The sequence below is a fragment of the Carex rostrata genome, chromosome 6 (genome assembly GCF_964058835.1).
Source record: "Carex rostrata chromosome 6, lpCarRost1.2, whole genome shotgun sequence".
NCBI classification, from domain to species: Eukaryota; Viridiplantae; Streptophyta; class Magnoliopsida; order Poales; family Cyperaceae; genus Carex; species Carex rostrata.
Window position 1 is genome coordinate 1,076,619 of NC_135923.1, and position 23,584 is coordinate 1,100,202.

General features: G+C 34.0%; 2 protein-coding genes across 2 annotated transcripts; both read left to right on the forward strand.

The window, feature by feature from the left end:
- Window positions 1–602: 602 nt before the first annotated feature.
- SUB1 (calcium ion binding protein) lies at window positions 603–3,044 on the forward strand. Its single transcript, XM_078303838.1, has 2 exons — window positions 603–1,244; window positions 1,669–3,044. The coding sequence occupies exons 1-2, from the start codon at window positions 640–642 to the stop codon at window positions 2,807–2,809; spliced, it is 1,746 nt and encodes a 581-aa protein (XP_078159964.1). The 5' UTR covers window positions 603–639; the 3' UTR covers window positions 2,810–3,044.
- Window positions 3,045–16,635: 13,591 nt separating this feature from the next.
- On the forward strand, window positions 16,636–23,228 carry LOC144555488 (ABC transporter B family member 3-like). The gene is made up of 12 exons (XM_078303839.1): window positions 16,636–16,978; window positions 17,257–17,311; window positions 17,387–17,562; window positions 17,990–18,211; window positions 18,305–18,543; window positions 18,941–19,466; window positions 19,951–20,224; window positions 20,363–21,168; window positions 21,563–21,829; window positions 21,952–22,209; window positions 22,360–22,653; window positions 22,746–23,228. Exons 1-12 carry the CDS (start codon window positions 16,664–16,666, stop codon window positions 23,091–23,093), a joined length of 3,780 nt encoding a protein of 1,259 aa, XP_078159965.1. The 5' UTR covers window positions 16,636–16,663; the 3' UTR covers window positions 23,094–23,228.
- The last annotated feature ends 356 nt before the right edge of the window (window positions 23,229–23,584 follow it).

Consider the following 23,584-nt stretch of genomic DNA (forward strand, 5'->3'; position numbering starts at 1 on the left):
CATACAGGATTTGAATATAGTGATCAAATATTGAGCAGCTTGGATCGAGTGTTAGAATTAAAAAAAAAAATGTTTTGGATATTATGGATGAAATACAAATATTTAGAGGTGAAATCATAAGTTTTTTATAACTTCAAGCATATTTTTTTTTGTATTAGCAATGCTGGTTTCCTATCTAAACATCATGAAGCAAATTCAAACCTTCATCAATATAATAAAAAGTTGCTCATTTTGTTTTCATTAATATGATGTTTATGACTCTAGTGATCAGTTGGAGGCCCCTGCGAGCCTCTAGTACAATTTTTATTGTTTATTTTTTTAGGCATTTCTAAAACAATTTCTTCTTGGTTAAACTCTTTTAAGCGAACCAGAAAAAAAAAAAAAAAATTCTCTGTTGAGATATAAATAAATCTTTGTTCACACCATACAGCGAGTCACTGACAAATAAATATAAAGTTACTGAAAAGCGACCCCTTATAACCCAGGAGTTCCAACTTCCAAGTAGCCTAAATGTCAGTAATTAGAAACAAATTTGTAAATAACCATTGACGCCACAGAAGATCTGTAAACTTCCCCATTCACTCTTCCAAATTCCTACTCTCAGATCTCTCTTCTCTAGTCTCTACACACGCAAGTCCAATGACCCGCTACTCCCCGCTCTCCACCGACGCCAACGCCGACGCCGACGCGCCTCATTCCCCCACCTCCACCGCGGCATCAGATCTCCCTCTCAGCCAAAAGCTTGTCAAAGTCATTGGCAATGTCTGCTTCTCCTTCTTCGTTCTTGCTGTGCTGGTCGTCACAGTCGTCGCCGTGACCTACCAACCACCGGACCCATGGCTCACCTCCTCCGCCGCACTCACCAATTCTCTCTCCGCCACTCTACCTAACTCCACCTTCCGTCCCGACGACTCCATTCTCCCCACTGGGGAAGATCTCGTCCCCCTCAACACCTCCCTTATTCCTGTAAACTCATCTGATTCCCCATCTTCCACTGCCATCCCTGATTTGGTTGATTCTCCCTCAACGACTTCTAAGGAGGCGGGAGAGAGCTGCAATCCTGATAAGCCGGTTAATTGCTCGGATCCGAGAGTGCTTAATGCTGTTAAGGCCTTTAATATGAAGGCTTTTACAAGGCGCTCGATTATATTTCTCAGCTATGACAAACCAGTGCCGGGGTCAAAGACTGGGGAGTGTGATGTGGCGTGGAGGTTTAGAAACCGCAAGGACAAGTCGTGGCGCAGGTATGGTTTTGCTTTTGTTAACAGGGAGGAGAATTTTAAGTTTAAAATCCATTTAGATTTAGTAGCTACAGTAATTGTATGAATTAGAGAGGGTAAATTTGTGCAAGCAATTGAAAGGTTTGAAAATAAATTTATAAAATGTGAAATGAATTGGGAATACTGGAGATATCTGACTGCATTAATTGGTGGTTGGAACTTAATTTAAGTACTGATATGGAATGAGAGTAGATAACTTCAGCTCGTAATAATACTATAATCATTTCTCAAAGTTCATTTAAATTTGTCTAATTTGAGCTGGAATCATGTAAATTTTGCTCCTGTACAAAACAATGTAGCTACATTTCTTCATCTCCTCTTGTCAGTAACAATCTGAATCGCTCGATATTTCCTAACAGAATACAAATGGCTTTTACACTTTGAACAGGTACAAGGATTACCGCCGGTTTCGATTTGCACCTGGTGATAACTGCACCATAGAGGTGACGTGGGTAGGTAAATTCCGGTCGGGTATCAATGCAGCAAAACCGCGAACTCGTACCCGTTCTCCTGGCTCTTCCTCCCCCTCTGTCAGAGTACCCATCGACTCTGAGATCAATGACACAATCCCTATTGTTGGATCTGAATCCGAGTTTAAGAGGGCCAAGTACTTATACTACACGCGTGGCGGCGACTATTGCAAAAGCATGAACCAATTCATATGGAGCTTCTTGTGTGGCCTTGGCGAGGCCCAATTTTTGAACCGAACTTTTGTTATTGACTTGAGCATCTGTCTTTCTGGAGTGTATAACCCTTGGTATGGAAAGGATGAAGAGGGCAAAGATTTTAGGTTTTACTTTGATTTCGAGCATTTGAAAGAATCAGCGTCAGTTGTGGAGGAAAAGGAGTTCCTACGCGACTGGCACCGCTGGGAGAAGAAGGGTAAAAGTGGAAATAAAATTTCAGTGAGGAAAGTGCCAACTTATAAGGTCACACCAATGCAGTTGAAGAAAGAAAAAAGTACAGTAATCTGGAGACAGTTTGATGGGCCTGAACCGGAGAACTATTGGTACCGGGTTTGTGAAGGTCGTGCAGCTAAATATATACAACGGCCATGGCAAGCTATTTGGAAGAGTAAGAGATTGATGAATATTGTCACGCAAATCGCTGGTAAGATGGAATGGGACTATGACGCAGTACATGTGGTGCGTGGATGGAAGGCCCAAAATAAGCAGGTATGGCCCAATTTAGATACCGACACTTCACCTGAAGCATTGGTTGAGAAATTGACGAAGGTTATAAGCACTATGAGGAATTTATACATTGCCACAAATGAACCATTTTATAATTATTTTGATAAGTTGAGGTCACACTTCAAGGTGCATTTGCTTGATGATTACAAGGATATGTGGGGGGAAAATAGTGAGTGGTACAATGAGACGATGGAATTGAATGGGGGGAACCCAGTACCGTTTGATGGGTACATGAGGGTAGCAGTTGATACTGAGGTGCTTTTCCGGGCTAAGACTCGAGTAGAGACCTTCAACAATTTGACTAGGGATTGCAAGGATGGAGTCAATACATGCTAGTATGTATTTTGGATAAAATTGTATTGGAAAAGAAAAAAAAAATGTATAATTTTTTTTAGAGGAATTCGAGTATATTTGTTAGGGTGATGCTGTTCATAGATTTGTTGAATGATTTGGTACGGGATCACTTAGTACTTTATTTATGTTGCATTGATTTGATTTTCTGTATTTCTTTCTCTTGTAGTACATTAGTTCTCATATTTAAAAAAAAAAAAAGATAAGGTCACCATGTGAATATTTCTTTTGATTGCTATTGCTATACATCCTGACAGTAAGTGATAATCTTACCTGAATCAGTGGGAAAAACTTGCTCATACTCGTAATGCTTATTTTGCATATTGTGTTCATGAATATATTGCGGTTTAGTAAGCAACTATCAAAATTTGATCATGTGGTTCTATTTATCTCCGAATCCATCAATTACTCATAGTGATTTATCTTTTCTGATAAGTTATATCTTGTGACAAGTTGACATGACTGGAAAAGGAGAGGTAGCACAGTTATCTAGGAGAAAAGTTCTAAAACTGTTGGTTATTCAAAGGTCGAGAGTTCTTTTACGACTTCGCAGCTGCGAAGGTTTTCAAAAAGAAAAGAAAAGTGGACATTACTTAAAACTAAAAACTAAGCCCAACTTTTAGTAAGGCCCAATTTCTTATTCAAGAAAGGCGGGTACTATATGTGCCATAATTTGAGTTACACATCAATTCTGACTATTGTGATCTCTTATTGATAGATCCATATCCCATACATCTAAATTTTGGTGTTTAGGTTGGTTCATTTCAATCCACACAGTCCTTGAATGAGATAGTGATTGAACAACATGTCTCTTTCACACGTAATGAACAACTGTTTCTTGTTAAAAAACAATTCTTTTCTTTCTGATAAAGGATAGTTCCAAAATATTTAGGCTGCTTAGATGCAAGATACTATCTGGTATGCAGGGGCGGACCACATGGTTCCGGCGGGCAGCCGCCTCTCTGGATTTTGAGTTCTGGTGGTGATCTATCGGTCTTGATCAATTTTGCCTCCTGAAATTTTTTTGTCCCTCTCTGTATATTTCATTTGTAATTCGGGTTAAATTTATTGTTAAGATCAAAATAAATGTTTTGAATTATGAATAGTAATTAGAATTATAAGAAAAGCATCAAAAATTACAAGAGCATTGGAAAATATAAGTCAAAACATTATTTTTTTATTGATTACTAAATTAATTAATGAGTTTAAATATGATTAGCTATTTAAACCTGATTCGATTTTTTTTCTCTCTCTGACGAAAATTCTAGATCCGTTCCACCTAGTATGTATGAAGAGAAATAAACAAGATATTGACTGCAGGCTGCTTAGATGCAAATTATAGCACTGTCATGATACATATAGTTGACTGCAGTGCTGGTATTTGAACTCTCTTCACAAAATATTTTGAATAGAGCTTTTAGGAGAAAGGACATTTTTGACTTTATTATATCTCAATATTGTGACTAAAATAACAATGACAGTTTTTCTTGTGGTACCACGGATGAATTCCTTTTTGCTGTTTTTTTTTTTTCAACTGAGAAAGTAATGACTATAAATGAATCACAGAGTCTGTTGATGGTATTCAGTCCTAATTATTATGATTTTCAGAAATCATGTACCAAAAATAAAATAAAATATTGATTGATGGTTTTGGTAGGTGGGATGGGACATTGATCATTGATAACAGTGTGATCATAGCTCATTGTTTCCACATCACTTATTTTAGTATTTTCTTTCCAAATTTGTGGGCAATCCAAACAGATTTGTTCAATTGTGTAGACTATGAAAAAAAAAATCTGCTGAAAATAAAGAAATTTGTATTCAACAAATTTGACCAACAAATATTTTTCAATCATGTAATAATTCATATAAAAACACAAAAAATTTGAATTCCTCTAAGTTACATTGAAGATTAGTTATATTAAATGTATTTTTTAAATAAGGAGAAAAAAAAATAACATAGTCATCTAATCAAAATAAATAAAGGTAAATTATTAGTCTAAATGAGAACACTATATGTATTTCAAATTTATTAAAGTTTAAAAGCTTAAGAATCTATCTATACGCATTTTAAATTAATTTATTAAAAAACTTTGGACTATTAAATGTTTTATTTTAGATCAAAATTATGACCGAATATATTTCTTCTTACTTGAGTGTAGGGGTGGCAGAAAAGCTCGTAGCTCTTGGCTCGATCTAATTCGCACCTAACTCACTCGCTAACAGCTCACTCGATATTGGATCGAGATGTTAACGAGGCAGCTCGTCACTAGCTCGGTTCATAATTAACGAGTTCAAGCTGAGTCTAGCTTAACGAGTTCATGCACGAAATGAAGAAAAATGAAGAAAAGACCTCCAGTGCGGACGCACTGGGTACTTAGACAAATTTTCAGCACCTCAGCACTACCCAGAAAAAGTCCAAACCTAGTGCGGACGCATTCAAGAGCCAGTGCGGATGCACTTAGTACTTAGCTGATTTAAGGAACTTCAGCGTAGACTAGTGTGGACACACTGAGTCTCCAGTGCAGACGCACGTAGAAATAAAGATAGTTAAAAAAGGAAAGTTCAAAACCCTTAAAGTCAGTGCAGATGCACCAACCCCCAGTGCAGACGCACTGAGGTCACAGACAGCCAAAAAACGCATTTTCGACAGTTTTATATTTTTGGCACATCCCGGACGCATTTCAAGGGCTCAAATTAGACTACGCCAATTTGGGAATTCTGTAGAACATGTATCTAATAACCTCCCCACTACATAGGCTCCAAATTGGGCAGAACTTCAACTATAAAAGGGGAGAACTTTCCTATTCAAATCATCTCATACTTGGTGTAAAAATTCTGCGGCCAAGGAAGCTTTTCAAGGAGAAGGAAGAAGAAGATTCAATCAAGAAGTCGGCAAGATTGAGGTTTTTGATTTAGAAAAGGGTGTAACTATTTCTTTATTTCATTTCTCTTTGTTTTTGCCAATGTTTGTAATGGATCTGAGATATTAGTTTTCTCTCTAGAGGTTTAGGTCAATGTATGAACTTGTTTAATTCTATCTTATTCGGTTCTTTGTTTTTATTATGATTGTTTGATTTGATTGTTAATTTATGTGATTTATAATTTGTGTTGATTACATAATTAGTACTTGACTTGCACAACTCCCACTTTGGATTTGAAAGAACCAAAGAAGTTAGGATCATATAGGATAGTACCAAATTATGAACACAAATACCTTAGGTTTTGGATTAGGATCTAACCAATTTGTAATCTAAACCGAAACTACAGAAATTAGGGTTAGAGTTTGGTGAAGGACTTAATCATGAAGTCAACCCCTAATTAGGACATCTTGAATTGAATTGAATATTGGTATGAATGACTTAATCATGAAGTACCGATATTTAAGGAGATGATAGACTAATAAGAGCTTTATGATCTAGATAGCTAGGGTGAAGGATCCAATCGCGAAGTCCGAACTATTTAGACACGTTATTAATTCACAAAAGTGACCCTTTTAACATCTTAGGTTAGAAACCTCATCATATCAAACATGAATTTAAACAAACCGAGTAGATAAAATTAACAAGGAATTGTAGACCAAATGCCCCTAGATCTTCCTAAACTTGAAAGTAACCAAATCTTTCTTTTAATTTTGTTATTTACTTTCATTGTTTACAACCCTCTCTTCGGTTATTGAATCCAACCTTAAGATTGTTAGAACAACCCCCCCCCCCCCCCAATCAATTTTACTTTCTTGCACAATCTAAAACAAATTGATAGAGTTTAAGATTACTATTTAACCATATTCCCTGCGGATCGATACCTCAAATACTACATTAATAGGTTATGCGCTTGCAATCAACCATTCTTTTGGTATTAAAGGTTTATAAATTTGAAAGACAAACAAGTATAAAATTAAGCATAAAACCCTACACACAAAATACTCAACACCTTGTAATCATTTCTCATTGGGTAAAGAAAGGCGCGCCATCTCGAAGGTCGCGGGCCCTGAAGACGTAGGCATTAGTGCCAAACTTCGTAAACAACTCTCGTGTCAAGTGTCTCTAAACTCTACTATTTACTTTATTTATTTTATATTTTAGTTCAGATTTAAGTTATTCGAGTTTTCGCCGATAATAACTTATAGACACGCTAGATAATTTAATTTAGATTAAAAGTTTTAAAAAGCCTTATTCATCCCCCTCTAAGTGCCTTTGGGACCAACACAAACTACTACAACATGTTAAATAAGCAAACTACTGCATATCATATTTGATCATTTAAATTTTAACATATAAAAACTTTAATAACATGTTAAATTAAAACAAATATGCCTCTATTTTCACATGTTTAAATTACTTTAATAACATGTTTAAATTCTAGTAATTTAAATTAATCGTAACGATTTAGAGCTTCTTAATTAGGGTGTAGGGTTTAGGGTTAATAACAGAGATCAAATTTCCCTCCAACTCCGCAGTGAAGACTTTCCACATAGAAGGGAGTGCCTCCCAAGATTTTAATATCACCATCGTCTGCGCCGATGGAATTAAGTATATATGCCAACGTTTAAGATTCGGAGCAGATGGAATTCAGTTCTACCAACGGTTAGGTTAAGGAGTCGATGGCTATTTCAAAATTTATTTCACATGTCTGATCATGACCATATATAGCTAAGTGTCATTTGAACTTCCAAATATTGATCAGGATATCACTCCAAATCAACTTTCTTCGTAGCGAGAACTCAAAAGAACCCAAATCTAGGTTTTCTCTTTATCTCATTCACATCTAGGCAGCCACCCTTCCTTACTCTGTCACTGAGGTTAAGGTTACTCCATCTTACTCTATATATGTTTTCTAGGTTTTTGATGTGATGTTACAACAAATTTGTAGTTCCCTACACCATAAACTTTTATTCACTAATACACTGTGATATGTGTGCTCTGTTAGCTAGTGTTTTAGGTAATTTTTTTTTTGGGATTTAATTATTCTATAGAGTGATCCCACTTGAGTATTTTACTATTTAATAAAACTGTTGTTTTTTAGTGATCCAGAATTATCTAAAAGTATCAGTTTTGTAAAATACTTAATAAATAGTAAAAAAATTCACAAAAATATAAAATTTGATCTTCAAGCACATTTTAATAAAGATTACATGTTGAATGGTTCGGATTAACTGTTTGGACTTTAAATATCACAAAACTAAGTTGTGGTAAGATGTTGTAACTTTCAAATATTGTAAGTGGATCTCTCATCTATTTTGTAACATGAAATATATATGCAAGCAATACTTTGCCTTACTGGAATATATATTATTTCAAGATTTCTATCAATTCAAGAGATCATGCAGCTACAAAGTTCAAATTAGCAAAGTCAAAAGTAGCTAAGCCAAAAGCAGCAAGTCAACATCCCTTGGACTTGATTGAGGTAAGTCCACATTACCTTACAATTCAACTAATTCTTATTTGATTCAATGGACTTCTGATTTAATTAAATATTTTTTGCTTCATTACATCTACATGCAGGAGATTAAGAGATGCACTGTCAGCATAAACTATGGTCAGGGACCAGTCGTAGTTACAAAAGGGTATGTTTTTCCTCTCACTGAGGGTCAATCATGTTCTGGTGATGCGCTCCTACCAAGGCATATGTAGGTGCTTATCGAAAGCATAACTACCATAACTGAGAAGTATATCACCTTACCTCTACCTGTACCGGTTGTAGGCATGGTTTTCCTCCGAGATGCCGTCGGAGTTGAAATCCAATGGCCCAAGTTGGGGATCAGTCTTGTAGAGGTCAAATTAATAAATTATTTACTAAATATTCTCATTAACGTGATCACACTTTTCATTTGTTTAACCATGTACGTAATCGATTCTTGCAGGAATGGATGGTAGGTGTCGATGGATGATGATTACCACTGGTCACCGTGGAAGTATTGGAACAGCTTGGAGATGCGTTTAAAGAGCTCCATAAAGAATATCTTCAGACCCCCTATCAAATGGAGATAATTGGATATTCCATATCAGGCGGAAGCAAACTAGGATTGAGAGCTTCCTAATCTCATTGCGATTTAGGAAACTGAGGGATTTCATGACTTGGCGGCCGCTGAACTTGTCTATTATCCAATTCTATTCTCTGTGAAACTTTATTTTTATTTAAACAGATTTATTCTCTTCACAGTTCACTCCTTCCTCTAGTATGACAATCATTATTTTCAGCTATTGCATAACCATTGTTCCTCCCTTTAAGAAAGACAACATGTCCATCGGACATATAGATGCTGATATGATATGCACAACGACGATTAAGCACGATAACCGACTATCACTGGAGTGCTGCATCGAAAGCTTGCTGAGTTTCAAGAAGAAGAAAATGATATTTGCACCATACCACGAGAAGTAATACCATAGAGTTCACACTCATGTTTCTTTTCCTTAAATCACAAGTTCATATTGATTTATTACTATTACTGTAATTGTATGGATCATTGGGTACTGCTTGTCATACTTCCAAGGAAGGATATGGTCCTTTGTATCGACTCTCAAATTGTACAGGGCAGGGTTTTCGCAATCGAATCTCATTTGCAAAAGTGAGCAAAATTCTTGTAATGTAATACACCAATTAATAATCTGATCTACGTAATAAATTCCTAGGATAAGTACCACACTAACCTTTATTAATTGTAGGGCTTATATCCAATATCTACAGCGGAGTGGACAGCAATCGGAGAGGAGAAGAACTTGTCAATGGTCAATGTTTCAGGTATTAAAAAATTATATTGAGTATTTCATTTTAACTTATTTCAAGTTCAAACATAAAGGAAATATCAAGGAACCGCTACAGAGGGTAGTTGAACACTAGATGGCTGTATTTGTAGATGTTATACCCCTTAACCAGTACATGCATGCCAATGGAAATTGTGGTTATTGTTTGAGCAATAATATTTTTCGTCTATTTGACTAATTTGCAAAAATATACAATTGTTGAATTTTACGATTTCTTCTATTTTTTGAAAGATATGTAGGTTCAAGTCAAATAGAATTACATTATGGAGTACTTGGACTGAAGAAGTCATGAAGACCTTTATCAAGAATACAAATTGTAAAATCAGATACTTGGTAAAGTAAGTTTGAGGCTGTTTTAACAGAGGTAAAACGTTGGTAACGTGTGTAAAATGTTGTAGCGTTTTAAACCTGTCAGAAACGCTGAAGTAACAGCTTGATCAAACTCAAAAACAACTTGAAACGTTGTAACGTTTTTACAAAATGTTGTAACATTTTAAGAATTGTCAGAACGATAAATACAGCTGTACCAAATTCAAAATTCAAACTACAAACGTTGTAACGTTTCACAAAACGTTATAACGTTTTAATTAAATCTGAGCTTCAAACAATTCCTGTTTTTGATCAAGATTTTACAGAGCCAAACGTTATGTAACGTTTTACAAACGTTGTAACGTCTACTAAGCTGTCAGAAAATTAAAACCCTAAAATCGCATTTTGAAATAAAACGTTGTAACGTTTTAGCTCATTTTTGAGCTGTTTCTATAAATAGGGCTTTGGGCTTTCTTCCCAAACCATCTTAGCCGACCCTAAACTTCTAAAAAACAATTTTCTGAGAGCTTAGCTTACTCCATTGTTGTGAGAGCTTAAAACTTCAAAATCCCTCAAACAACCTTAAACCCACTTCATTAATCTTGAGTTAGATTAGATTAGAGTGATCTATTGAGTGTTTCTCTTGAGTTTCTAGACAATCGAGACCTTGTTCTCATCTCTTCGAGTTGGCTGTTTGACTTTTTGCTTGGTGTGTAAGGGCTCAACGGTTCACAAGTTGTAATCCTTTCGTATTGGGTAATAGAAAGGCAGACCCACAAGAGGTTGCGAAGCCCCAGAGACGTAGGCCTTTGTTTTACCGAACTCCGTTAACATCTCGCGTGTCAAATTTCTCTAAACTCATATATTTACTTTCAATTGCAATTTAATTTCAGTTTTTGAGCAATTTAGAGGTGCACTTAGTGTAACAGTGGTGTCCTTAGTTTACATTATTAGCCCCTTGTTGTGTGGCTTAGTTATTGCTACTTATTATATGTACTTTTGGAGTTTAGACTCACAGAAGCTTGATTTATAGCTTAGTTGTTGTGCTTATTATGTAGTTACTTTGTTGGTTTTTAATTATAAATGACATGCTGGTTGTTTTTTGATACTGCATATCTAAACTTATATACTTTGGTATAGCTCATCCTGTAATTATGGTTTCATGATGAATGGAACGGGCCTCGGCCCTTTTTAAAATATAAAAATAAGATCGAACATAATTGCACTAATAAAATTGAATTTTGTTTTCTAACTTTTCTTTCAGGGCCCACAACAAGTATCTGACTGGGAGTGTGGATACTACGTGATGAAGAATATGGATTACATCATCCGTGAAATTGCAAGTGATTTTCTAGAGGTATGTCAATTTGTTTCTATCATGCACTGATTTTAAGTTATTAATTAATTATAAATGCACTATTATTAATATGTTTTCATTTAAATATGCAGTCTCCACTACCACACCTTCCATACATTTATGCAGAATTGCACAAGGTTCGTGTCCGATGATGCAGGTACTTCTTGGAATGGCGGCTTCCATTTTATGGGGAGGATATTTATTTATATATATGATGTACATTTTTGTAGGTACTAGCTAGCTAGAACAACTAATGGTTGTGTTTTGAAAGATCCATTTGGTATGTCCTGGGGTTTCTCTTAATTTGTTGCAACAGAACAGATATGTTAATGAATGATGGTACTTGGGTTAATTTAGTGTTGTACTGTTCATTGGTCTTCTATATTAATTATCTTGCTTAATTTGTTGCATGTTATTTGTATTTGATTTGGTGCTATATATATATATATATATATATATATATATATATATATATATATATATATAAAGAGAGATTATATATATATATAGAGAGAGAATGTGACTAAGCTCAAAATGTTTTTTCCTAGCCCAGGAACAAATAACTCGATTTTTATATTTTCAAAGTCCAAACAGTCGATTCAAATAGTTAGATGTTTAATCTATATTAAAATGTGCATAGAGACCAAATTTTACATTTTTTGGAATTTTTTTTACTATTTATTAAGATAGTTTGAAAATCATTGCTTTTATTAAAATTCTGCACCATTAAAAAACAGCAACTTTCAAACCATCTTAACAAATAGTAAAAAAATTCCAAAAAATATAAAATTTGGTCTCCAAGCACATTTTAATATAGATTAAACATCTAATAATTTCGATCGACTATTTGGACTTTGAAAATAGGAAAACCAAGTCATTTTTCGTGGGGCTAGGAAAAAACTTTTTGAGCTTAGCCATTCTCTCTCTCTCTATATATATATATATATATATATATATATATATATATATATATATATATATTGGTATATATAAATGGAGGCTAGCCCCTAATGCAGGCATATATAATTAAATATATAAAAAGAAATCACCAACGGTCCAAAGTAATAACAGATGGCAAACTACGACATGCAAATGCCAACTCAAACACATCCGATGGTGTAATACACTTTTGCTAACAGCTAATAACACCCAGAGACGATGGTGTTTCTATTTTAACGGCATATTTAATGACCAAAAAAACTAATATTCCCGTCGGTCCCTAATTTCTATCCGATCGCATTGGAGCTTAACGCCATCGGCTCGTACCGATGGCGTATGGGTACACATTTCCTATCGGGGTGATATGCAACGGTTCAAAATCCAATGGTGGAACGCAATTTCAACCGATATAAAAGGGTTTTTTTTGTAGTAATGATTGTTTCGGAGCTTCACTATGAAAAAAAAATCTACGAAAAATGTTAATTTTTTGCAAGGTTCTAAATAGCATTTTTTGCTTCATAGCAGGAAACCCACAAAAAAAGTTATAGCGAAAGCTATGTCACATAGCGTTTTTTTTATTTTTATAAAAATTATATCATATATTTGTACTAAATATCAACATTATCTAAGTGTCATAGAACAATAAATAACATCAAATTGATTAAAAAATTATAATATTTATATTGAATCAATAAAAAGTCCAAATTGTGACTCAAAATATCCATAGTAATACTAATATAATAAACTATCGATCTTTTTCTATTCAAAATATATTCAACATCATGACATAATCTATCTTTTTTTCAATTTAAATTTCAAAATAACCTAGACATCATAACATAATTAACTATCTTAATCTATTCAAAATATTCAAACTACCATATAGTAAGTATCATTTTGTTACTTCAAGAAATATCTTAATATATTTAATCTGAGCCTTTATTTAAAGCCCATATAAATTGAAAAAAAAAAACTAATGCTGCATAGCCTGCTGTAGCTTCCTTATTTGATTTTGTTTGATGGGTCTCTCATTTAATAATTAATAGTTTAATATATAGCTTAGTACGTCAATTGCAAAAAAAAAATCACGGTTAAAATCCAATCCGCGCCTTTATTTAAAGCCCATATAAATTGAAAATAAAAGAAAAAGCAGCCCATGTTGCATAGCGCGCGCTATTTGCGCTACACGCTATGCGCTATAGCGGACCGCTATTATCGCTATAGCGTCTGTAGCTCAAATAGCGCGTTTTGATGGCATAGCTTAGCGTTTAGGGTCCAAAAACGCTATAGCGACACTATAACGTGCTATTTAGAACACTGATTTTTTGAAAGAGATCATTCTAGAAAATAAATTTTAGAAACAAACAAACCTTTTGTCATGACGTCAAAGATGTGTATATTGATAAACAATGAGATTAGCCATGCGATAATTTATATAATTAGCAACATATTGAATTCCTCTAAGAATTACATTGCATCTTAATTAAATTAAATATATATCTTTTAAATGAGGAAAGAGAAAAATAACACATGAAACATTCAATCAAGAAAAATAAAGAAGATAAACCATTCGTCCCAATGAGAACACTATATATATATTGCAAATTTTATTAAAAATTTAGAAGCTTAAGCATGTATTTTAAATTTTATTAAAAAAATTTGAGACTATTACGATCTTTGATTTAAGACCTTCCTTCTAACTTAACTATTTGAATCCACCTTATTAAATATACGAAATCATTTGCCCAACCCGAAGAACTTTATCTGGATTTGTTAATACAAAATCGTTCGTTGTGCGCTTGCAATTAAGGCAATAATTAATTTGGATAATTTTTTCTTTATTTAAAAAATGAAAAAAAAAACTGGAGATAATTTTAGATCTGCCATGGTGGAATCTGGCGTTGGACGAGCACCATGCATCATAAAAATAATATATAACTAAAAACATGGGTATGAAATTTTAGAGTGGAGAACTGGAGATGAGAGTAATGAAATACTGATTTTATTGATTGCTGTTGTGTAAAATACAAGGTCTATATATGAGTATTTATAGTCTAAAATCCAACTAGCTGTAATCTGCATGAAATTAATACAAGGTCTATATATTTTTATACTTGTACTTAAATTAATTAATATAAGTCTTATTCATACTCTATTTTTATTTGTTAAAATGACAAATAACGAATAATTGTTAAATAAATTAATAATTTATATAATGTAATCTACAAATATAACAAATAAATAAATATATTAAACAACATCATTTATGTAATATCATAAAATATAAAAATTATAATTTTGTATTCCATTAATTTAAAAATTATAAATTATTAATCAAATATATAAAATGTTGTATTATTTAAATTTGTCATAGATTACTAATTAAAAACAATATAAAATGTTAGATAAATTAACTTTATTGTAAATTCCTTGATACAAAATTTTACAAAATATATATATAAAAATCAATATAATCATAATAATAAAAATTATATAATTATATGTATAAATAAAAAAATATTATATAAAAAATTAATCAATTACTCTACAGGCTAACTGGTACAAAATAGTTATTCATATTCTTATTAACGAGAAAGTTTATTTACCCCGAATTTTTTATTAATATCCAAATTTTATATTAAGTTTAAAAAAATATCCGAATCGGTTGTTGTTTTCGAAATCTACCCATTCCGGAAAAAAAATTTCCGGAATTAAACTCTAAATCCGGGAAAAAAAATTTCCGGAAACTCGGTTCTAACTCCGGAAATTTTTTTTCCGGATTTAGGATTTTTTTTTTTGCTAAATCCGGAAAAAAATTTTCCGGATTTAGGATTTTTTTTTTGCTAAATCCGGAAAAAAAAATTCCGGATTTAGGAATTTTTTTTTCCAAAAATTTTTTTTTCAGGAAATTTTTTTTTTCAGTTTTTATTTATAATTTATTTATTTTTTGTATTGAAGTATTACAAATATTTAATATATTTTTAAAAAAATAGATGGAATACTATATAATTTGATTTATTCGAAAGACTGCTACAAATAATCCGGATCAACATTTTTCATGCCGGATTTTTTACGGCCATAAAAAAAATATAATATAATATATGTATATATAATATAATATATGTATATATAATATAATATATGTATATATAATATAATATATATGAAAATGAAGATATAAAATATGAGGTATTGGAACCCTCGGTTAGTGTCTCAAAAATTCAGTTTAAGTTTTTGTTTCAACGGTAGGCATTCAACGATCTGTTTGGACTTTGAAAACTTTCAAAATACCGATCTGTATCTGCATCTGTATCTGCACGGATATCGGATATCTGTATTAAATTTTCAGATACGGAGTCGAATACGGTCAGATAATATCCAACCTGTTTGCACCCCTAGTTAACACACAGGAACTGACATTTATCTTTCCTTGCTGTTTTAAAATCAGAACTTAAATATTAATTTGCTTCTATAGTTCCGGCCTAGTTCGTTTGTTGCGGGATTGTGTGGAATGGGATTTGGTGGGTTTGGGAACTCACTTTTTAATTTGCGGGAACCCATGCTTGTAGATACGTATAGGAATGATTGTGGGAATTTATTGAATTAGTGTTCGGTTGTACTGTGGGAATAATCATAGGAAATCTTGATTTATTTTAAAAAAAATGTATTTCTATTTAAATATCTCAATCAAATAATATTTACAAAATTCTAAATCAAATCGTTTAGTTAAAGCAAGTGAGAAATATTTGTTACAATAATATTTTTCTAAAGTTTCTCAATCAAATAATATTTTTTTTATTATTTACTGTTCTAAGGTGTTGTTGAGTTGTTCCCGTTGCTTTTGAGTTTGATATGAAGAAGTACTTCCAGATGTAACAAATAATATTTGTTAATTATAATAATGATAGAAGTAGAGTACTACCTAGATAGTTCCGGACAAATTAAGATTAGTCCCACAGAGAAAAAGAAAAAGAATTTAGATATATTTATCTACAAGTTTGAGAGTGAGTTGTTGTCATATTATTCGTCTGTTACTGTTTTTGAAAGAGAATAGTGGGTCCAGCCTATTTGATCACGAGGTGAGAGAGAGTATTCCATTGGTAGTGGGAATAAAATAATTCACTCTGACTTGATAAAAAAAAATTCCCATCAAATTACATTGATCTGGGTAATATATAGGAAAATAATTGAGAAACTATTGCGGAAAACAATGACAACCGAATGAGCATTGAAAATTGTCTAGGAAATCTCACCAATTCCCAATGAATTCTTGACATCCGAACACGGCCTTAGTGCAGTGATATATTTTCTTTTTCCTTTTTGAAATTAAGGCTCGGTAGTGGCTATACAAGTGATAGTGATTTTTACTAGCATGGTCTCAACATCTTCGGTTCTCTCTCTCTGTGTATACATATATGTCAACTCCTGTGTTGTGCTCTTCAATTCTAATTGCTTTTTAGTGTCTCTATGAAAATGAAAAACAGTAATATGAGCAATAAAGAAATGCAATCAAATAGTGCATTCTGTAACAAATCAAACATTCAAGAGAATGCTCAACCAGAAGAAGGGAAGGAAAAGGAAGATGGTCGACACAACACCGTCCCATTTCACAAATTATTTGTGTTTGCAGACTCGAAAGATGTGGTCTTGATGATGCTCGGAACAGTCGGTGCCATTGCAAATGGCATGGCTTGTCCAATGACAACCATTATAGTAGGGAATATGATCGATGCATTTGGAGGAGCTACGAGCAAACATGACGTGGTTCAACGTGTTTCAAAGGTGAATTTTCAAAGCATTTTCATGTCATCGGAGGTTATTGTAAATATTTTGCTTTATGAAAAAAAATACTCATATTGCTTTGAGGTTTAATTTCTGTTACTTAATTTATACATTTATGCATGGATATTTAATTTCCACATGTAATGATACGAAAGCAGATGCTCTAGTCTCATTTCCAAAAAAAGAAAAGACAATGTGCAAAATTCAGAGCTTCAGAAATGGCAGACAATAGATAATTGATTAATAATTTATTTGCCTGTTTAATATATTCAATTCAGGTTGCTCTCGAATATGTATATCTAGCACTCGGCCTTGCAATTGGATCGATATTGCGTAAGTCTAAATAATCACATAATCTTTTAGTAAATCAACCATTGGAGCTTTACAGGGTCAGTATTGTAATTCCAGAGGTGAGTTGCTGGATGGCAACCAGTGAGAGACAAGCTGCAAGAATAAGGAATTTGTATTTGAAAGCTATACTGAGACAAGAAGTTGCATATTTTGACAAATATGCCAAAACAGGAGAGATAATCGGACGGATGTCCAGCGACACCGTCTTAATTCAAGACGCAATGGGCGAAAAGGTAACACCTACCAGCTCTGAATTGCTTATTATGAATATATGACAATTTATATTCTAAGAATCAAACACAACAAGTGATACGCGGTATGCTTCGTAAACTGATATATTCAAGTTGTATTGAATTCAGTACAGTAGTAAACAGGTATTTCTGAGGTAATGATATATATAGAGTTGTTTAAAAACTAACATAAAATTACCTTTCGTCTGTCTCAAGGGGACTAAATATTGAAGCAAGTTTCTGTATCCATGACATAAAATTTCATCCATTTTAACAGATGACTAGTGCCAAACTACTGATACATATAGCCCCTGAAAATGTACATAAGCCATAATTTTAATTTACTGATTGATAAGTGTCTGTCATTTACACTTGTACCGAATTCATGCTTCCCGGGCTTGAATTATTCGAAACTGTTTTATCTATTCAGGTTGGCAGGTTCATTCAACAGGTAACCGGATTTTGTGGAGGGGTCGTAGTAGCATTGGCAAAAGGATGGCAGTTAGCATGTCTCATGTTGATAATGGTTCCGGTTTTAGTTTTGTCAGCAGCGGTCACTCACCGGGCTATATTGAAAATGGCATCTCTAGGACAGGCAGCGTATGCTGACGCGGCAACGGTGGTGGACCAGACATTAGGGTCAATTCGAACAGTAAATTCTCTTTTAAAACTTCTATATTTATATGCATTCTAATATGACAGCTTTTTGAAAAAAATATATATATATATCCCCTAACTTTTGTAGGTAGCGTCATTTAGCGGAGAGAAACAAGCAGTGGAGAAATACAAGCATTCATTAAGAAAAACGTACAATTCAGGAGTTCGAGAGGGATTGATAGCTGGTCTTGGCCGGGGTAGCATCATGTTTTCATTATATGTCACACAATCTTTTGTCATATGGTATGGCGCAAAGTTGATATTGAGACACGGCTACACTGGTGCAAAGGTCATAAATGTCTCAGCTGCCATTGCTAGGGGTTCTCTGTGAGTCCCCATTAATTCCATTCCTTCTTTTCTTTCAACCGAAGAAGTTTAGTAGCTTGTCTGTGCATAAATCTTAATTATATACATATAAATAGAATTGCTTAAAATCAAAATCAACCAAATAAAATATCTTATTGAATTAAATAAGTTGATCAACCAAAAGAGATCAAATCAAATAAATTTATTTATTTTTGATAATCAAAGTAGTACTTAAAATTTCAACATAAAAGTTAAAAAACCAATGGATTATATATATTATTATGTATAATTACAATACTGATATAATACCAAATAAATAGTATCTCAAGATATTTAGTAGCAATAGTTATATTTATTTGAAACTATGCTAAACCTAATTTTTTTGTATTAAGCTAATTAATGAAGGGTTTCTGTGCAGTGAACTAGGGCAGGCACTTACATGCCTGGCGTCATTTGCAGCGGGTCAGGCAGCTGCTTACAAAATGTTTCAAACGATAAATCGGAAACCACATATTGAGTCATATAACATAGCAGGAAAGAAGCTTGACAACATTATAGGAGAAATAGAATTTGTCGAGGTGAATTTCTCATACCCAACACGACCACACGAGCAGATATTCACGGGTTTCTCTCTCTCTATCTCGAGCGGTACCACTGTTGCGTTAGTCGGTGAGAGCGGGAGTGGTAAATCCACTTTTATTTCTTTGATTGAACGCTTTTACGACCCACTGGAAGGTAAGGTGTTGATAGATGGTGTTGACTTGAAGGAATTTCAACTTGAGTGGATTAGAGGAAAGATTGGGCTTGTCAGCCAAGAACCGGTATTGTTTGCTGGTAGTATAAGAGATAACATTGCGTATGGAAGTGATAATGCATCAGAAGAAGAAATTAGAGCAGCAGCAGAGCTAGCTAATGCTGCCAATTTCATTGAGAAAATGCCTAAGGTAAGTAAGCGTGTTAGAACGGTTGGTTCTTAAAACCGAATTAAAATAGTCAAACCAAAATTTTATTCTGTTTTGAAAAATCTAAATGAACCTACCAAAAAACAACGGAACCAGAAAACCAAATTAAATTTTGGTTTGTTTGATTCAACTGAAATAAGAGAGATTAAACCAAACCAAATATAAAAAAACCGAAATAATTAAAAAATTAAACCAAACCGAACAATTTAAACTAAAAAGCTGAATCATTTAATCTAAAATTTGTTGGTTTGATTGAAAACCAAACCATAGGTAACTGTCTAACCATGTCATTTCCTGCTACTTGAAAAGAAAACAAAATATTTATCTAACCATGGATATACAATGTAGATTTGCATTTCTTTTGAATAAAAAGTAACTGTACTTGTTAGTTTGGTGTTTTAACTGTCTTGTCACTACAGATTTGATTGTACCAGATTGAGCATGCACTAATACTAACAACATGTAGGGACTTGAGACATCAGTAGGGGAGCATGGGACCCAGCTATCAGGAGGTCAGAAACAGAGGATTGCAATTGCTAGAACAATATTAAAGGACCCTAGAATAGTACTTCTAGATGAGGCCACAAGTGCTTTGGACGTCGAGTCTGAACGAATCGTGCAAGAGGCAATTGATCGGGTTATGGCTAAGCGAACAACTGTCATAGTTGCACATCGGCTGAGTACTATCAGAAATGCCGCTACAATCGTTGTCTTACATCGTGGGTCTATTGTTGAGAAAGGTACAACTTCTTAGTAACACCCAAATACTGAATAAACCCAGGGGACACTAAATCTTCGCAAACAAAACCAAATTGACCTTAATATACATACTTAAATCTCAAAGGGATCCTTTTAATTTCTCAATGTATTTTGTTTAGGGCCACATTCGGAGCTAATAAAGGACCCAAATGGAGCATACAACCAACTGATCCGCTTGCAAGAAATAAGCAATACAGAAAAATCACAAATTGAATCAATCAACCAACAAGTTTCCTCCATAAGTTATTTGTCTCATGAGAACAGGAAAATGAATCTATTGGAGCCCCCAGTTGTAACAGATCCCAATGACAGTACATCCAAAGATTCGGCAAAAGAACCCCAATTGGACATATCCATTTTTCGCCTAGCCAATTTACATAAACCTGAATTTCCTTTCCTTATAATGGGATGCATCGCCTCAATTGTCGTAGGGGGTGTATTATTTCCTGTTTTTAGTATCCTTTTATCAAGCGCTATAGGCGCATTCTATAAACCACCTCATGAATTAAGAACTCAATCCAACTTTTGGTCATCTATGTTTCTCATATTTGCTGCTGTTTCCATTATTGCGGATCCGATTTCCTCCTATTCTTTTGCAGTAGCTGGGTCGAGATTGATAAAAAGAGTTAGAATAATGACATTTGACAAGGTGGTCAATATGGAAATGAGTTGGTTTGATGATCCGGAGAATTCTAGTGGTTCAATCGGAGCAAAATTATCAGCGAATGCAGCCAAGGTGAAGGGAATTCTTGGGGATGCACTAGCACTATCAATTCAGAATTTAGCTACAATGGTAGCCGGATTGCTAATTGCTTGTGTTTCAAATTGGGAGTTGGCACTAATTTCATCAGCTATGATGCCTCTAGTTTGGATTATTGGAACTATTCAGATGAAGTTCATTGCTGGTTTTAGCTCTGATGCTAAGGTAGGTATCAAAAAACATAATAAAGAATCATGATAAACTATAATATAGCAATAATATGTATAAATATTTTCATGGAGTATTCCTATTTGTGTCGATGTATTACAAAGGCTATTAGTTTTAGTTAAAACCAGGGTGCTTAATATCAGAAATTACAAGGAGAAGGCTCCTAAAGGTACCTCAATCAAGTCTATTCAAGAAACTTCCTGTGTTTTAAATTAAGCGAAAAAATTGTAGAAAAAGTTTGCCAAAAAAATTGAACTTTTATCTATTCTGCTCAATGTGAAACTATTAATTATGCAGTTAAGAAGTTGTTGTATTGATCGAAGATGATTATGTACCAGTTCTGCTTAAAACATATAACATAATATGCACCAATTGTTTTATTTGACATCAGATGATGTATGAGAATGCAAGTCACGTAGCAAGCGAAGCAGTGAGCAACATAAGGACGGTCGCCTCTTTCTCTGCAGAGGAGAAGGTGCAGCAACTTTACCAGAAAAAATGTGATGGGCCGTTGCGTGCCGGTATCAAGCTTGGTATAGTTTGCGGCATTGGCGTAGGTGTCTCCATTTTCATGCTGAATTGTTTCTTCGCGATAATTTTCTATGCTGGTTCTCACCTTGTGGAGGAGGGGAGGACAACTTTCGTCATAGTATTTCGGGTATCAATTTTGTTCATTGTTTTAAATGCCGCCGCCTTAACGTGTTGAAAACACTATACAGTTTTGGTCATGCATATATTGATGCTTCCCTCTGATAATTGCATGTTTTGGTATTTATTAAGGTATATATGACACTTGAAGCCATAAGAAAATCTCAGACGACTTTATTTGTAGCGAATAGTGCAAAGGCTAAATCTGTCATTGCTACAGTTTTTGCAATACTGGATCGGAAATCAAAGATAGACCCAAATGACACTAATGGTCTGACCATGGAAGCTGTGAGTGGCAACATTGAATTCCAGCATGTAAAATTTTGTTATCCAAATCGCCCCGAAGCGATCATTTTTCATGACCTATGCCTATCTATCCAATCTGGGCAGGTATTGTATTGTTTCCTTTTGATAACACTTTCATTACACCTTCCAATATATGTTCGTTTAATTATATTCACATATAATTCTTAGATGTAAACATACTGTATTACATAACAGAATTAATTAAAGTTGGTTGCATCTCTAATTAATTACCAGACAGTAGCACTTGTTGGAGAGAGTGGGAGTGGGAAGTCAACAACCATAGCTCTTTTACAGAGATTTTACGACCCTGATTCGGGACATATTTTGTTAGATGGAATCCAGATTCAAAAATTCCAGTTGAGGTGGCTGAGGCAACAAATGGGCCTTGTTAGCCAAGAACCCATATTGTTTGATGATACGATTCGTGCTAATATCGCTTATGGAAAGGAGGGAAATGCTACAGAGTTCGAGATAGTAGCCGCTGCTGAGTTAGCAAATGTACACAAGTTTGTCAGTAGTTTACCACAGGTTAGCTTATGCGCATAAAATTTTGAAGATTGAAATTTTCGAAATAATTTGTTTGCGTGAGTTGCCAAAATTATGTTACCTTAACAATGTAGGGATATGACACGGTGGTTGGAGAGCGTGGGGTCCAACTGTCAGGAGGGCAAAAGCAACGTGTAGCAATGGCACGAGCAATAATAAAAGAACCCAAGATCCTCCTTTTAGATGAGGCAACCAGTGCACTCGATGCAGAATCCGAGCGTGTAGTGCAAGATGCATTGGATCATCTGATGGTTCGTTGTACGTCTTTGGTGGTGGCCCATCGTTTGTCGACCATAAGAAATGCTGATTTGATTGCAATTGTGAAAAATGGAATGGTTGTAGAGAAGGGAAAGCATGATACCTTGATTGGTATAAAGGATGGAGCATATGCATCATTGGTAGCACTTCACTCTGGTGTTTAGAATAAAAATATAATAGATCTCAGGGTCAATCAATTGCCAGTATTCTTCTATTTACATTCAGAGCACTCAGAAGTTGATGTAAATTCAGAATCAATTAAATTTGATGTTCTATTTAAGACACTTAAGAGCATCTACAACAGTAATTATTTTAAGATTGCTAATATGATGTGTTTATTGCTAACATAATTGCTGAGATGTATTACAAGTGCTAAATTAACAAATTTGCTTTCTAAGAAAACATTTGTTTAATGACATGCTGTCTAATTGATTGGCTCAAAAAATTTCTTAATGCTCTCTATCTAATAAAAAGAAAGATACACTGATGTGGACATAGAAAGAAATTTAATTTAATTGCACCAATGCAACAGATTAATTCCTAAAATTTCCATAACCACCTTTTAGCAATTAATTCCAATTGCTGGATTGGAGATGCTCTTAGAAGTTTCAATAGTGTAATCATTTCTTTAGAAATTAAAAACTTAATCCTTGAG

Coding starts and splice junctions, on each gene's coding strand:
- SUB1 (XM_078303838.1), top strand. CDS start 640: ATGACCCGCTACTCCCCGCTCTCCACCGACGCCAACGCCGACGCCGAC. Junction 1,245..1,668: donor AAGGACAAGTCGTGGCGCAG/GTATGGTTTTGC, acceptor CACTTTGAACAG/GTACAAGGATTACCGCCGGT.
- LOC144555488 (XM_078303839.1), top strand. CDS start 16,664: ATGAAAATGAAAAACAGTAATATGAGCAATAAAGAAATGCAATCAAAT. Junction 21,169..21,562: donor GTTTTAGCTCTGATGCTAAG/GTAGGTATCAAA, acceptor ATTTGACATCAG/ATGATGTATGAGAATGCAAG. Junction 22,210..22,359: donor TATCTATCCAATCTGGGCAG/GTATTGTATTGT, acceptor ATTAATTACCAG/ACAGTAGCACTTGTTGGAGA.